Consider the following 16,813-nt stretch of genomic DNA (forward strand, 5'->3'; position numbering starts at 1 on the left):
GCGCGGATCAATTTCAGCAGCAGAATTGTCCGCCGCTGAAATTCCGCAGTGTGAACGGGTCCGCGGAAGACCCATTCACACTAATGGTAGGAGTTCACACTGTGGAATTCCGACACGCAAATCAGTGTGCGGAGTTCCACCCTAAATTCGTATTGTGAAAATACCCTTAGTGTGAGGTCACTTTTCTTTCTCCCACACATCAACCCCCCACATACACTCATTGAAGCACACCTGAGCTTCCTTTCATGCAATAGACCAGTGTTTTCTAACCAGGGTGCCTCCAACTGTTGCAAAACTTCAATTTCCTGCAGAGTGATCTTCGCTCCACCCATTATCAGTCGCTCCACATATTAAAGCAGACAGACTCTCGTTAACACCTGACTAGTGATGTAATATCTTGGGCTGCACTGCAACCTGCAAAAACCTGAGACAACACTAATTTTGTATGCTGTTAAAAATAAACATCGGGGCAAAGATCACATAAGAATTGGGGGACAACCACCAAACACAGGCACAGACACTATATTATGAACTACACTAACTTTACAGCCCCTCTAGCACAATCAAATAAAAACATTTCTGAAATAAGTCAATGGGATTTGTCGAGACCCGATTACGTCAGTTGTGCTCCGAACCGTTCTGGGTCTATTTGGCGGGGAAAAAAAAGGGAGCCAAATGGATCCATAACAGTCCATAGCACAATGGCAGTGTGAAATTAACCTAATGAGTCCTACTACTAGTTAGCATGTTCTTATTATACAATAGTAGGAATCACACCCATGTACAAGAGCAGGGGTCTCAAACTGGTGGCCCTCCAGATGTTGCAAAACTTCAACTCCCAGCATGCCTGGACAGCCAACGGCTGTCCGGGCATGCTGGGAGTTGAAGTTTTGAAACATCTGGAGGGCCACCAGTCTGGAGACCCCTGTACAAGAGGATCCAGGATGTGAAACTGAGCAACTGAGCATGTGCGACCATCAGCAGTAGACACATGAGGTGGACATTCTGAGAGGAAATTAAAAGAACAGCAGGGGGCACCATGACAAGTTTGGCAGAGTAATGGCGCACACTAGAGCATTTTTATTAAAATTTAACAAAAAAATTATAATAATTTAATCAGCACAGAATAATGAACATTGTAAATTCACAACAAAAGGGGGGAAAAAAAGTTATAGGCGCTTTGTAGAGGAAAAACAAGCTGCTTCCTGAAAGAGTGATTTTCAGATAGTAGGTCTAGACTCTGTGAAAGGCATTCTCATGTTAACCTATGACCTATTTGACCACACCAGATTAAACAAGAATATGGATTTAAGAAAGACTACATTTCTTACTGCACAATAATTTATAGCACTGTATTCTACCACAAAGCATGGACGCATAATAAAACAACTTCAGATTAAAAAGAACAGCATTTGCCCTTCAATACTATCGCTATGGATCAGATGGCAACATCTGCAAGAGATATTCTTGTATATTATGTATATTGTATGACATGACAAATGTCCTATAAGGCTGCGTTCACATGGCCGTCTAGACCCGTTCTTCTCCTGTCAAAAGATTAAAACGGGCTTTTAAAAAAAAAAAAAAGGGCAATCAAGATGCAAACTGATGTTATCCGTTTGTATCTGTTTGGATCCATTATTGTTCAGTTAGTAAAAACGGATCAAAAAACGGATTAAAAAAATGGATGCAAACGGATGACATTAAAGGCTCATCCGTTTTCCATAGACTTCAATGTTAAATTTACTGTATCTGTTTTTTCTATGTAAGAAAAAATACTGCATGTGCCGTTTTTTTCTGCCATAAAAAAATGGAAATGAGTGCAGACGGGTTTTTAATCCGTTTACAGACTGCAAGAAAGGAGCAGAAACGGGGACAAAAAAAAGAAAACAGGGACAGACAGCCGTGTGAACGCACCCTTATCTATAACAGCCAGAGTTCTGCCCAGGGTCTACATGTCACCATAAATGTAACAATACTCGTTACGTGTTTAGTACTAAAGACAGGCACAACACTTATTTAGCGGTATATGCTATGATCATTAGGGTACGTTTACACTGTGTAATTTTTGCGGAATTCCGTCAGCTGAATTCCGTGAGTAGAATTTCGTACTGTGAACATTATCATTAGTGTGAACGGGTCTTCCGCCAGACCCGTTCACACTGCAGAATTTCAGCGGCGGAGAAATCCGCTGCTGATATTGTACCGAAAAAGAAAGAACATGCTCATTCTTTGTGCGGAATTCCACAAGTACTGCATAGCCGTCAATGATGACGGCGCAGTGCCCCGCAGTCCAGTATTTTCGGCGGCGGCTGTCTGCGGATTTCCGCAGTCTAAACATACCCTTACCAGTGAAAAGAACATATAAGGCGATGATGCTCTACCTTGCCACATTTGCAATTATAGGGAATAAGCCCATGGATAAGGCTTGGGATTCTCTGGCTGGAAATAGTTGGCACTAGGACCCCGCGGACATTGCTGTACATTGACGGCAATGTATCTCGCAGGAATTCTGCCGAAAGAATGTCAGATCATTCTTTTGGCGGTGGAAACTCTGACGCTAAAATTTCATACAGTACACTGTGCAGCGGAATTAGGTCCAAAAATTCTTTAGTCTGAACCCCGCACCCTCGTAGTTCCAATATCAAGATGCCAGGTCTGTAGACGTGACATCACGGTGCCACTCACTGGCCACAGCGTCCCGCTTGACACTTCGGTCTGAAGCTCAGGGGAAAGCAGCATCACGGGCCACATATGGGGCGCACAGATACCAGAAGAACAAGGGATCAAATGAAGGCAACTTCAAGTATTTCTATGGACATTACTACTTCTTGGTCCCAAGCACTAGCTTACGCCATTGGTGCTCTGTTTAGTAGGACAGTCAGCCTCACCTACCTCTGCCTGGTTGGACCATAAAAAGGTTGGGGAGGTGTGATGACTGTCAGAGCCCCATGCCCCCCACTACGTATAATGCTTCTTCCAGTATACTGAACTAATGCACCGTACCTCTGGGAGCTCTATGTCACATACAGGAGCCTCTGGCAGTACAGCACATTAGTTTCGTATAATAGAAGATCCCCTGCTACAGGAGCAGCTCTCTAGGCGGGACAGGACGAGGACTTAAAGGGGTACTCCGCCCCTAGAAATCTTATCCCCTATCAAAAGGAAAGGGGATAAGATGTCTGATAGCAGGGGTCCCGCCACTGGGGACCCCCGCGATCTCCAGCACAGCACCCTAGTCATCAAAGCATGGGGGCTAACACCACTCTGTGCCGGATGACTGGAGACTACAGCGGCCACGCCCCCTCCATTCATGTCTATGGGATGAGGTGTACGTAGTATAGGTCACGCCCCCCTCCCATAGACCTGAATGGAGGAGGCTCCAAGCTTCCAAGTTCTGGATGCAGCTGCTACTGGCCTGGAGATCGTGGAGGTCCCCAGCGGCGGGACCCCCCGAGATCAGACATCTTATCCTTTATCCTTTGGATAGGGGATAAGATGTTTTTCAGCAGAGTTACCCTCTAAGAGGACACGTACCAGGGGGCTGCTGGATCTTTGTACAGGGTGGGCCATTTATATGGATACCCGTTAATAAAATGGGACTGGTTGGTGATATTAACTTCCTGTTTGTGGCACATTAGTATATGTGAGGTGGGAAACTTTTCAAGATGGGTGGTGACCATGGCGGCCATTTTGAAGTCGGCCCTTTTGAATCCAACTTTTGTTTTTTCAATAGGAAGAGGGTCATGTGACACATCAAACTTATTGGAAATTTCACAAGAAAAACAATGATGTGCTTGGTTTTAACGTAACTTTATTCTTTCATGAGTTATTTACAAGTTTCTGACCACTTATAAAATGTGTTCAATGTGCTGCCCATTGTGTTGCATTGTCAATGCAATCCTCTTCTCCCACTCTTCACACACTGATAGCAACACCACAGGAGAAATGCTAGCACAGGCTTCCAGTATCCATATACACTGCTATATACTACTATATACACCGCAAGAGAAATGCTAGCACAGGCTTCCAGTATCCATATACACTGCTATATACTACTATATACACCGCAGGAGAAATGCTAGCACAGGCTTCCAGTACCCATATACACTGCTATATACTACTATATACACCACAGGAGAAATGCTAGCACAGGCTTCCAGTATCCGTAGTTTCAGGTGCTGCAGAATGGGCAAAACAAAAATTGGAACAGGACCCTCAGTTTACGCAGAAGATTTTGTTCAGTGATGAGGAAACTTTTATGTGAATGGTGAAGTTAACAAAGAAAACCACCGCTATTGGTCTGACACTAACCCACATTGGATAGATCCCTCCAAGACTGTTGGAACACAAAAATTGATGGTATGGTGGGGTATATGGGGTACAAAGATAGTGGGGCCATTCTTCATCAATGGAAACCTCAAGGTCACTGGATATGTGAAATTGCTACATGATGATGTGTTTCCCTCTTTATGCACTGAAGCTGGCACGTTCCCTGAGTTTTTCCAGCAAGATGGTGACCACCACATTATGGGTGTCAGGTCCGAGCATTCCTAGATGAACAGTTTCCTGGAAAGTGGATTGGTTGTCCTGGACCAGTTGAATGGCCCCCAAGGTCTCCCGATCTGACCCCCTTAGACTTTCATCTTTGGGGTCATCTGAAGGCAATTGTCTATGCTGTGAAGATACGAGATGTGCAGCACCTGAAACTATGGATACTGGAAGCCTGTGCTAGCATTTCTCCTGCGGTGTATATAGTAGTATATAGCAGTGTATACGGATACTGGAAGACTGTGCTAGCATTTCTCCTGCGGTGTATATAGTAGTATATAGCAGTGTATACGGATACTGTAAGCCTGTGCTAGCATTTCTCCTGCGGTGTATATAGTAGTATATAGCAGTGTATATGGATACTGGAAGCCTGTGCTAGCATTTCTCCTGCGGTGTATATAGTAGTATATAGCAGTGTATACGGATACTGGAAGCCTGTGCTAGCATTTCTCCTGCAGTGTATATAGTAGTATATAGCAGTGTATATGGATACTGGAAGCCTGTGCTAGCATTTCTCCTGCGGTGTATATAGTAGTATATAGCAGTGTATATGGATACTGGAAGCCTGTGCTAGCATTTCTCCTGCGGTGTATATAGTAGTATATAGCAGTGTATATGGATACTGGAAGCCTGTGCTAGCATTTCTCCTGCGGTGTATATAGTAGTATATAGCAGTGTATACGGATACTGGAAGCCTGTGCTAGCATTTCTCCTGCGGTGTATATAGTAGTATATAGCAGTGTATACGGATACTGGAAGCCTGTGCTAGCATTTCTCCTGCGGTGTATATAGTAGTATATAGCAGTGTATACGGATACTGGAAGCCTGTGCTAGCGTTTCTCCTGCGGTGTATATAGTAGTTTATAGCAGTGTATACGGATACTGGAAGCCTGTGCTAGCATTTCTCCTGCGGTGTATATAGTAGTATATAGCAGTGTATACGGATACTGGAAGCCTGTGCTAGCATTTCTCCTGCGGTGTATATAGTAGTATATAGCAGTGTATACGGATACTGGAAGCCTGTGCTAGCATTTCTCCTGCGGTGTATATTGTAGTATATAGCAGTGTATACGGATACTGGAAGCCTGTGCTAGCATTTCTCCTGCGGTGTATATAGTAGTATATAGCAGTGTATATGGATACTAGAAGCCTGTGCTAGCATTTCTCCTGCGGTGTATATAGTAGTATATAGCAGTGTATATGGATACTTGAAGCCTGTGCTAGCATTTCTCCTGCAGTGTATATAGTAGTATATAGCAGTGTATATGGATACTGGAAGCCTGTGCTAGCATTTCTCCTGCGGTGTATATAGTAGTATATAGCAGTGTATACGGATACTGGAAGCCTGTGCTAGCATTTCTCCAGCGGTGTATATAGTAGTATATAGCAGTGTATACGGATACTGGAAGCCTGTGCTAGCATTTCTCCTGCGGTGTATATAGTAGTATATAGCAGTGTATATGGATACTGGAAGCCTGTGCTAGCATTTCTCCTGCGGTGTATATAGTAGTATATAGCAGTGTATATGGATACTGGAAGCCTGTGCTAGCATTTCTCCTGCGGTGTATATAGTAGTATATAGCAGTGTATACGGATACTGGAAGCCTGTGATAGCATTTCTCCTGCGGTGTATATAGTAGTATATAGCAGTGTATACTGATACTGGAAGCCTGTGCTAGCGTTTCTCCTGCGGTGTATATAGTAGTATATAGCAGTGTATACGGATACTGGAAGCCTGTGCTAGCATTTCTCCTGCGGTGTATATAGTAGTATATAGCAGTGCATACGGATACTGGAAGCCTGTGCTAGCATTTCTCCTGCGGTGTATATAGTAGTATATAGCAGTGTATACGGATACTGGAAGCCTGTGCTAGCATTTCTCCTGCGGTGTATATAGTAGTATATAGCAGTGTATATGGATACTGGAAGCCTGTGCTAGCATTTCTCCTGCGGTGTATATAGTAGTATATAGCAGTGTATACGGATACTGGAAGCCTGTGCTAGCATTTCTCCTGCGGTGTATATAGTAGTATATAGCAGTGTATACGGATACTGGAAGCCTGTGCTAGCATTTCTCCTGCGGTGTATATAGTAGTATATAGCAGTGTATATGGATACTGGAAGCCTGTGCTAGCATTTCTCCTGCGGTGTATATAGTAGTATATAGCAGTGTATACGGATACTGGAAGCCTGTGCTAGCATTTCTCCTGCGGTGTATATAGTAGTATATAGCAGTATATAGAGAAGAGGATTGCACTGACAATCCAACACAATGGGCAGCACATTGAACACATTTTATAAGTGGTCAGAAACTTGTAAATAACTCATGAAAGAATAAAGTTACATTAAAACCAAGGACATCATTGTTTATCTTGTGAAATTCCCAATAAGTTTGATGTGTCACATGACCCTCTTCCTATTGAAAAAACAAAAGTTGGATTCAAAATGGCCGCCATGGTCACCACCCATCTTGAAAAGATTCCCTCCTCACATATACTAATGTGCCACAAACGGGAAGTTAATATCACCAACCAGTCCCATTGTATTAAGGTGTATCCATATAAATGGCCCCCCCTGTATATTGCTGTCAGCTGATCAGTAGTATTGCTTTAGGAGACAGAGCATCTGAATATATCTCCTGTTTGTAGTATGGGATTCGGCACTAGGGAAACCCATTACATTCACCAATTCTAAACCCTGAAGTGGAGACAGAAGACCAAGCAAGACACCCTGCCTTCTACTGCATACTACCCATCATCTGTCAGTCAAAACCACAGCTATCCCCAGGACAGTGTTTTTCCAATAGTAAATAGAGTGCAAGTCTGAAACAACATTTCCCACTAATAAAAACACAATACTCTTAATAAATCAAGGCCAGTGTGTTTAAATGGGAATTGTCACTTTAAGAAAAAACTTTTGATTGGTCGGGGGCTGAGTACCTGGATCCCGACCGATCAATAGAACGAGATGGGAGAAGATCGCGCTAAGGGAAACAAACTTTCAATGTAAGTCTATGGCATTGTCTCAGTCAGCTGCACTTTTCTCCGAGCTCCATCAAGCGTGAACACTGAGACCCTGACCGATCAACACTCATGATAGGTCTCTACAACCTGTACACTCTAAAGATGGGAGGAGCCACGACAAACCCAGGAAAAATAGGTTTTAACAAAATTTCAAGAAAATTTCATCCAAAACTTTGTAGGTGACATAATAAAAATCTCACAGCATACATAGAGATTGTCTGTGTATTCAGCAATATGACACAGGACATGAACTACTATGGTACAACAAAGCATAGCCAAAATATACGTCAAGGCCGGCCCGCTTCATTTCTACCTACCTCATTGTCTGCCTGAGAAAAGGACTCTCCCCTACTGGTCTCCTTAGTGCAGCGCGGAGGCTTCCAAGTTCGTTCCTGTGTGGTTTTATTATAATAATAGAAACGTCCAGTGTTATCTTTGTGCGTCTCCCACTCCCCTGTGATTTGGACAGGGGGCGCATTAGGTTGAGGGGGGAGATTGGACTGAGAGATCTTCAGTTCTTGTAGGTTTGCATACACAGGAGAATCGGGTCTTGCAGTGGCAGGAGAGACAGAGAACTGAAGAGGACAGACACCAGAGAGACAAAGATACTAAAATTAATAAAAAAAAGGAGACAACCCGTCACCACCAGCACCCAAATTAACAAGATCCTGTTGCGATACATTTCCCTGCACGGCTGCCATTTTGCTTGACTGCGAACCTTAGCTGGGGTAATATTCATAATAAGAGTCAAGGGACAGAACCTGAGATATATGCCGTGCATTAAAAGGTAAACTCCGCTCAAAATCTGTATTTTGACAGCACAAGGAGTTCTCCGATCCTAGATATCTTATATATATATATATATATATATATATATATATATATATATATATATATATATATAGGAGATAAGATGTTTGATTGCGATGGGTCCAACTGCTGGGACCCCACATTCTCTAGCCTGGCCCCCCGGCGTTCTTAACATTTATGTTGAAAATGCCGGCTGTGTTAGGCTTTAAAGGGGTACTCCGGTGGAAAACTTAATTTTTTTTTTTTTTTTTTTTTAAATCGCCGGGGTGTTAGAAAGTTAAACAGATTTGTAAATGACTTCTATTAAAAAATCATAATCCTTCTAGTACTTATTAGCTGCTGAATACTACAGAGAAAATTATTTTCTTTTTGGAGCACAGTGCTCTCTGCTGACCTCTGCTGTCCATTTTAGGAACTGTCCAGAGCAGCATATGTTTGCTATGGGGATTATCTCCTACTTTTTAAAATGGACAGAGATGTCAGCAGAGAGCACTGTGGTCATGATGTCAGCAGAGAGCTCTGTGTTCCAAAAAGAAAAGAATTTCCTCTGTAATATTCAGCAGCTAATAAGTACTGGAAATATTAAGATTTTTTTTATAGAAGTAATTTACAAATCTGTAAAAAATTTCTACCTATAGGTGGCACTGGAGAGACATTTTGCATGGTTGCATTATTGAACCTCTAGGGCAGTGGTCTCCAACCTGCGGACCTCCAGATGTTGCAAAACTACAACTCCCAGCTTGCCCAGACAGCCGTTGGCTGTCCAGGCATGCTGGGAGTTATAGTTTTGCAACATCTGGAGGTCCACAGGTTGGAGATCACTGCTCTAGGGTAGTGTTTTTTCCCCAATCAGGATGCTGCCAGCTGTTGCAAAACTACAACTCCCAGCATGCCCGGACAACCAACAGATGTCCAGGCATGTAGGGAATTGTAGTTTTGCAACAGCGGGAGGCATTCCAGTTGCAAACATTGCTCAAGGGCAGCGGTACAACAGGGAGTTGGGAAGACCACTGCCCTCGAGAAAACGCATTGGAGACCAAGGAATCCTCCAACTTTACAGACAAAATAGAAAGAAATGCAAAGCAGCTCTCACACCAGTCAGTGTTTCACTCCAACTAGGAGTCTTGGAAACTGACTGGGAATATATGCCAAGTCCGGAATCTCTCCAGTAGGAAAGAATACCCATCTGCAGACAGCTGTATTGGGGTTTATGCCAGTATAGAGCTGGATGTACCAGCTAATCAGAGGCCTATTATTATGGGACTAAAGGGGTAATGCTTCTCCTTAAAGGGGTACTCCGCTGCTCAGCATTTGGAACAAAATGATCCGAACGCTTAGAGCTGCGACGGGAGCTCATGATGTCATAGCCCCACCCAATTATGATGTCAAGCCCCGCCCCCTCAATGCAAGTCTATGGGAAGGGGCGTGACGGCTGCCCTCCCATAAACTTGCATTGAGGGGGTGGGGCCTGACGTCATAAGGGGTGGGGCTATGACATCACAAGCTCCCAGCACGGCTCTAAGCGTTCGGAACATTTTGCTCCAAACGCTGAGCAGCGGAGTACCCCTTTAAAGACAGAGTTATAAATATGTGTAGCCAGACAGCATCCTTCCCTGTACTGACAAGGAAAACCCTGAAACAACTGTCTGCAGATGGGTACTCCTAGCTTCTAGAGAGATCTAGGACTTTGCATACACTCCCAGTCAGTTTCCAAGACTTCTAGTGGAAGTAAAACAATTACTTTAAAGGCAAAGTTACTTAGAAAAAAATGGTGTGAGAGCTGCTTTGCATATCTACATATCCTTCATTCTCAGAATAACCAGTGAAGAGTGAAGGGCCTATAAGCCACCATCTGCATTCATGATACTCTCCTCAAGGAGTAACATTACTCCTTTTGTCCCACGGCAAAATGGAAGAGATACAGCATTGCTAAGGACCAGCATACAAGACTAAGGCTAGGTTCACAATGCCGTTGTGCTCCGACATAGTCATTTGACTTTTTGTATGCGCCAATTGGACCCAGAAGGACTTGCGGTACGAATGACACCACCAGGTCACAACGGATTCCATTGACTTGAATGGAATCTGACTGGGATCCAGTATTTGACCGGAGTTGAGAGAGAGAAAAAAAGGACATACATTAGTTTATTTTTTTTCTCCATCAACTCCTGACGCTCCAATGAGACTATAGTGGAGCACAATGACCGTGTAAATGAGCCCTAACATGATATCTGAAGATTAGGAAAACTAAACTTCCATCCATGTCCAAAGCTGGTGTCTACAGCTCATCCCCAGTCCAATGGAGTAGTCCTGCAATACACAGCCTCTATACACACCCGACACAGACTTTGGACAAGTGCTGATGCTGATGGAAGCAGCCATGCTATTCAATTCTGGAAAATCCCTTTAAGATCTGCTGTAACAACAGCTATGCCCATATAAACAACTTCCAGTTTTATAGGGTACTGCAGAGATTAATCTGAAGTTCCAGGTTTTGAGCGGAGTTAGGCTTTAACTGCAGCAAATGCTTAGAATAAAATGCTTCTGCACTGCGACATCCTAAACCTGTCATGGAATAAATTTAAGAGATTTAAAGTTGTTTAATATTTAGGGACGTGGGTAGAAGGGCCTAGATGAAGAAAATATTAAGCATGTATTACTATGGAGCTCACATACAGGTGATCCGTACATTCACGGTACTCCGTAAACCCGAGCAATGCAGAAGCATTTTACTATCAAAGGAAGAAATGAAGGAGAAAGGCAGAAGCTGAAAACACTGTAGGGACATTTTATATTGGATTGCACTGTATAATAATTCAATAATAATGACTATAATAATCAATAATAAACTACAGAACCTCTGAACAGGTTGAGTAAAGCAAAATGGCAGTTTCCACTGGTTCACCCCATTGCTTCCATTTTTTTTTAGCACTAAAATTATGAAAGAAAATGTCCTAATTACCATTTAATCACTTTTGGAGCTGAAATGAATGGGAGCAATGTGTGAGTCCCAGAGAATGAAAGCTTTATTCATGGATTGTGTACACAGAATTCATAGGTCATTTATAAAAGTGTTCCTCAGGGCAAAATCATCAGCAGATTCCAGTCCCATATTACAATTATTAATGGGGTTATCTAGGAATACAGAGTTCATTTCTTCTTAAAACCGCACCACACCTGTCCTCAGCTTGTGTGTGGTATTACAACTTGGCCTCATTCACTTTAAAGGGGTACTCGGGTGCTCCAGCCTTAGGAACATTTTGTTCCAAACGCTTGGAGCATCCGGTAAGGGACGTGACGTCACGCCATGCTCCCTCAATGCAAGTCTATGGGCAGCCACCAGGCCCCCTCCTATGGACTTGCATTGAGGAGGCGTGGCATCACAAGGGGCATGGCCGTGACTTCACGACCCCCGCCAGCAGCCCCCAGCATTCAAGCTGCACAGAGATCGCTGGGCTCCAAGCTGCAGGACCCCCACGATCAGACATTTGGAACTGAGCTGCAATAATCCCGCACAACCTTAGGACAGGTGTGAGGCTGTTTTTGTAAGAATGCAGCTCTTTTCTTCCAATCTTGGATAACCCCTTTAATTTGTCTACTTCCTCCCTATACCTGTAAAGTGTAAAACATCCACTGATTCACACTTCACATATGGGCAAGAGTGTGACACAGATATATACACTTACATTATATATGTATATACACAGAAACTCTTTATATTGTGTAGAAAGACAACCCATTTAAAAGGGTTTTTAAACTATGCGATCTTACTATCTGATTGGTAGGAGACAAAGCACGCTGCCAATCACCTGTTTATCAGGGCTGCTGCACCCACATACACCGGGCTGCTGCACCCACATACACCGGGCTGCTGCACCCACATACACCGGGCTGCTGCACCCACATACACCGGGCTGCTGCACCCACATACACCGGGCTGCTGCACCCACATACACCGGGCTGCTGCACCCACATACACCGGGCTGCTGCACCCACATACACCGGGCTGCTGCACCCACATACACCGGGCTGCTGCACCCACATACAAAGAGAAAACAGAGCTGGGAAGCAGACAGTTCTGTCCGTTGTCTAGTGGCCATGGTGGGTTACTGCAGCTCAGCGCACGGACTGACTGAGCAAGCAGTTCCTGCAGGGTCCACATATCATCTGAAGGAGTAAGTGGAGAGCACTGATGAGCGGAAGCTGTCAGAGTGGCAGTGGTTCGGAAATCACAGCAAGTGAAGGTCTCTGGAAAACCCCTTTAATTTATACAGTGTTTTCCATATAGTGTGCCTCCAGCTGTTGCAAAACTACAACTCCTAGCATGCTGGACAGCCTTTGGCAACAGCTGGAGGCACATTGTTTGGAAAACACTGCTGTACAACAAAAGTTTTGCCTCTTCTAGGAGAACGTCACAAAGAGTCCCTTTCATTTATAAAAACTTTTGACACAGATCTGTCAAAAGTTTTGATTGGTTGGGGGTCTCAGTGCTGAGACATCGACAGATAAGAACGAGCAGGATGAAGGGCACTGGAGCGCGCTTCACAGAATGGCCCCCTTAGACTTGGGTCTGGCAGACATATTACTGAGAGGCAGGGGAGCGAAGTGTGCTACATTGTGCTTCTCCATGCTCGTTCTAATGATTGGTGGTGGTCTGAGCACCAAGACCCTGATCAATCAAAATTTTTGATTTGCCACTATGACATATCAAAAGTTTTTATAAACGGCAGGGACACTTGAGCGCGCCCAGTGATCATGGGGGTCCAGGATAATCCTTCCAGAGGCACCAACAATGGTTGTTACTTGGATAACACATCACAGATCAAACCACCACTCGGATGGATGTCAGGAGCTTTAGAGACACTGTTACAGCAATAAATTCTATAGAATCAAACATTTTATAACACAATAAGATACAGAAATGGCATCAATTGACTTCTCTACCCAATGAATGCTTATACTAGGTGTAATTGTTAGCAGTACGGTAGTGCAGGCTCTGTAGGGACAAGAGAACACACCACGTGACACCCGAAATAAAACTGACCTAATACAATACAGGTCATAAAGGTACAATAACAGGTAGGGTGCAGACTGTGCTGTAGGCGGAATCATGTATTTATATTCCCTGTCTTGCCAAAGATGACATCAAAATGATTATATAGAAGTGATTGACGAAACGCACACGTATGGGAAACATGCAAAGACAGAACTCCAACCTGACGTAAATTACGTGCTATAACAAAGAAGAATCACCATACAGCGGACGGGTCTGTATTCTTCGTTACACAGATCTGCCATTAGGAACTGGATCATTAAATGATCACAAAACATTCAGTAACATTGCAAACTTTAAAGCGTACCCATCAGAGGCAACAAAAAAACATTTTTTTTAATATATCACTCAGTACCTAATCCTGACCATGTACATCTCATTTTTATGTGTCTAGCCCCTTTATTTTTTTATTACACTTTTAATTTTGCTCACTAGTCTGAATTCCTCTCAAAGGGAGGGGGCGTGGCCTCACTCTGCAGGTCTCCGCCCCCTCCCTCAGTATACTGTCTGCTCACATATCCCCTAGCATTACCAAAACTACAACTCCCAGCTTGTCCTCACTGACAGTAGCGGGACACAAGCTGACAGTGGGAGGATTTTTCCTCCAGCTCTGAGCCCTGCGCTCACAGCTGTCAATCAAGGAAGTGTGTCCATGACATAGGTGATGATGCATGGACACAGCAGGACTAGTATGTATCCAAGCAGGCAGGGGGGCAGTTGTTTGACTGGCTTTTTCAGTATGAAATAATGAAAATGTTCTAATGAAAGCAATTGCAAAACCTATTGGTTATACATGCTTTACAACATATCAAGAGTTTTTGTATCTGACAGTGCCCATTTAAATAACAAATAATTGTGTTAAACCTTTAAAAGAGGGGCAGTCAACTCTCCTTAAAGAAGAGGGGAAAATTAATTTATCAGACAAATTAACTTGTATATGTAATTGATCCTACAAGGGGATCCTATTGACTCCCAGCAATAATAATAAAAACAATAAGTACCAAAAATGCCGTAGGCACTGCACTAGAGAAATTTTAGGTACTTATTGTTTTGAAAATGAAATTTAACCCCTATCCACAGGATAGGGGATAAGTAGCAGATCGAAAGGGGTCCGACCGCTGGGCCCCCCCGTGATCACTGGGACAGGACCTAGCACTCTATGGACTATTTCTATGGAAGCGATGAAAAGACCAGAGTACAACTCTCGGGCATCGTCAATGCTCCCATAGAAATGAATGAAGTGTGTGCCGCCTACCTGTAGACAACATGGGCTCCTCATTGAGAGCACCGGGTCCCATCCCATGGTGTGAACCCAACCTTATTGGTGCTCCATTACTACAGGCTGATAAGGATACCTGCATTATTGGAGCACTGATCACACAGGACGAAGGTAGGGAACCTCCGCCCATCCTCTCAGCTGATCAGGACCCTGCGGGTGTCCCAATCAGCTCCACTGAGCTACCGCAGATTGTTTTCGGCATTTTAGATGCCGCGATCAACTTTGATCGTGGCGCCTAAAGGGTTAATGCTGGACATCACATGGGTCACTGATGTCTGGCTTTAGCCAATATGGAGCAAGCTTCATACGCCCGCCACACAGCTGCGCTGTATACACACAACGGTCAGCCGTGTAAGAGTTACGTCACCTCCTCGCAGTGCTCGGCACTGCTGGGAGGAGTGACAGTCGGCCCATAATGCAGGGACAAAATCACCAGACCTAGGGCAGAAAGGGGGGGCCTGGACCGCTGCATGAGATCGGGGGGGGTTCTGCACCTTACATCGGGTATAAGTTGAAAGCCGTGCCCCTATTTTAGGCCACACCCACCAAAATTATTGGCAGCAATTGCCCTTAGCCGAATAGGATGTAAAGGGCATTTTCAATCAGTAATTTTTGGCGGCCGAAATTTCGAAGCATATATATACGAAATTCTAGGGAAGAACGCTCACATTCCTTTCTGCAAACAAGAAACAATGTCACAACAATCTGACACAAGAACATTCCAAACCTAGAAAGTCATAGTAAACCTGTCAGTTCTACCATCACATCCACAGCGCCGTCATCTAGTCCTTGTGACATTGCGGCAGCACGATGGCTCCCCCCCCCCCCCCCCCACCCCTTCAGGGAGCATCAGACCCTTATTAGAGATTCAGAAGAGAACAGATTAAGGTTAGTGGTCCGTGTTTCTTGGAAAGTTCTTTTCCTCCCTACAATAAAGAACAGATGTTTGCAGCTCGGCTTTCCAGTATTACATTCTTGAACCAGGGGGCTGCAGATACTCATAGGAACCCTGACCTAAAGCTGCGGAAGGACGCCTTAAGGAAAAACGTTATTCCAAGGGGAAAATTTAGAGGAAAATGAAAGTGTATTGATAAACTAATATAATTTACCCTAATCAGCAGATGTAGCAAAATTTCAACCCCCCAATTATGCCCTGATGGCTTTTATAGCTGGGTTTACTGCAGTGCTTCCCGAGAAGGGCGCCATTACCTGTTGCAAAACTACAACTCTCAGCATGTCTGGACAGCCGAAGGCTGTCCAGGCATGCTGGGAGTTGTAGTTTTGCAACAGCTAATGGCACCCTGGAAACTTGTCTTTAGGAACCTAAACTCAGTCTCCCAGTGGGGTTCCTACTTCACACCTCGTTCTTGCAATACAGTTACTGTATCGGTTTTTGGATGAAAAACGGATACCTCAAAACCGTACTAAACTGTATCAAAACGTGTGTACAAATTTTAACCCATATAAGGTTTGAAAAATTATGTCCGGTTGCATCAGTTTGTTAAATGGGCACTGTCACCAACTTAATTTTTTGATATGTTGTAGAACTTATGTACTACAACATATTTCTAATATACTTATTATTTATTTATTTTTATTTTTTTAATTAAAATGGTTTAATTTACATTTGAAAACCGGCCACTTGGGGTCTACCTCCTAGTGGCCGGCTGCAGCCTGGCGTGACGTCACGCATGAAAAAGTCCTTTTTCAGTTAGGCTGCACTCGCTCCCTGCCTGTCAATCAGACAGACAGGGAGCGAGTGCATTGGCTCCCCGGCCACTGGCTGGGAGGCCACTCCTCCCGCACATCACCGCCGCTGCCTCCTCGCCGCCATCCCTGCACGCCCGCTGCCGGACTCTGCAGTAAGTGTGATGGAGGGAACGGGGTATGCGGGAGGGGGGTTTGTGATGGAGGGAACAGGGTGTGATGGAGGGAACAGGGTATGCGGGGGGGGGGGTTGTGATGGAGGGAACAGGGTATGGCGCACGGGGGGGGAAACGGAGGGAACGGGCTAGCAAAAACGTGGTGTGAATGCAGCCTAATAGAGATGTGATCACTTATTTAGAGGAGAGGTGCACTTTATCGTGACTGCTTTCT

General features: G+C 44.2%; 1 protein-coding gene across 8 annotated transcripts in view; it reads right to left on the bottom strand.

Moving 5' to 3' along the window:
- Positions 1-16,813, bottom strand: part of ARHGAP12 (Rho GTPase activating protein 12) — a 108,900-nt gene that overhangs the window by 34,447 nt on the left and 57,640 nt on the right. For all 8 annotated transcript variants that reach the window (XM_056519443.1, XM_056519441.1, XM_056519442.1 and 5 more), the window contains one exon: positions 7,892-8,149. In XM_056519443.1, the coding sequence (XP_056375418.1) occupies positions 7,892-8,149 (258 nt within the window). The remainder of the gene's footprint in view (positions 1-7,891; positions 8,150-16,813) is intronic.

This window comes from Hyla sarda, chromosome 5, assembly GCF_029499605.1.
Source record: "Hyla sarda isolate aHylSar1 chromosome 5, aHylSar1.hap1, whole genome shotgun sequence".
NCBI classification, from domain to species: Eukaryota; Metazoa; Chordata; class Amphibia; order Anura; family Hylidae; genus Hyla; species Hyla sarda.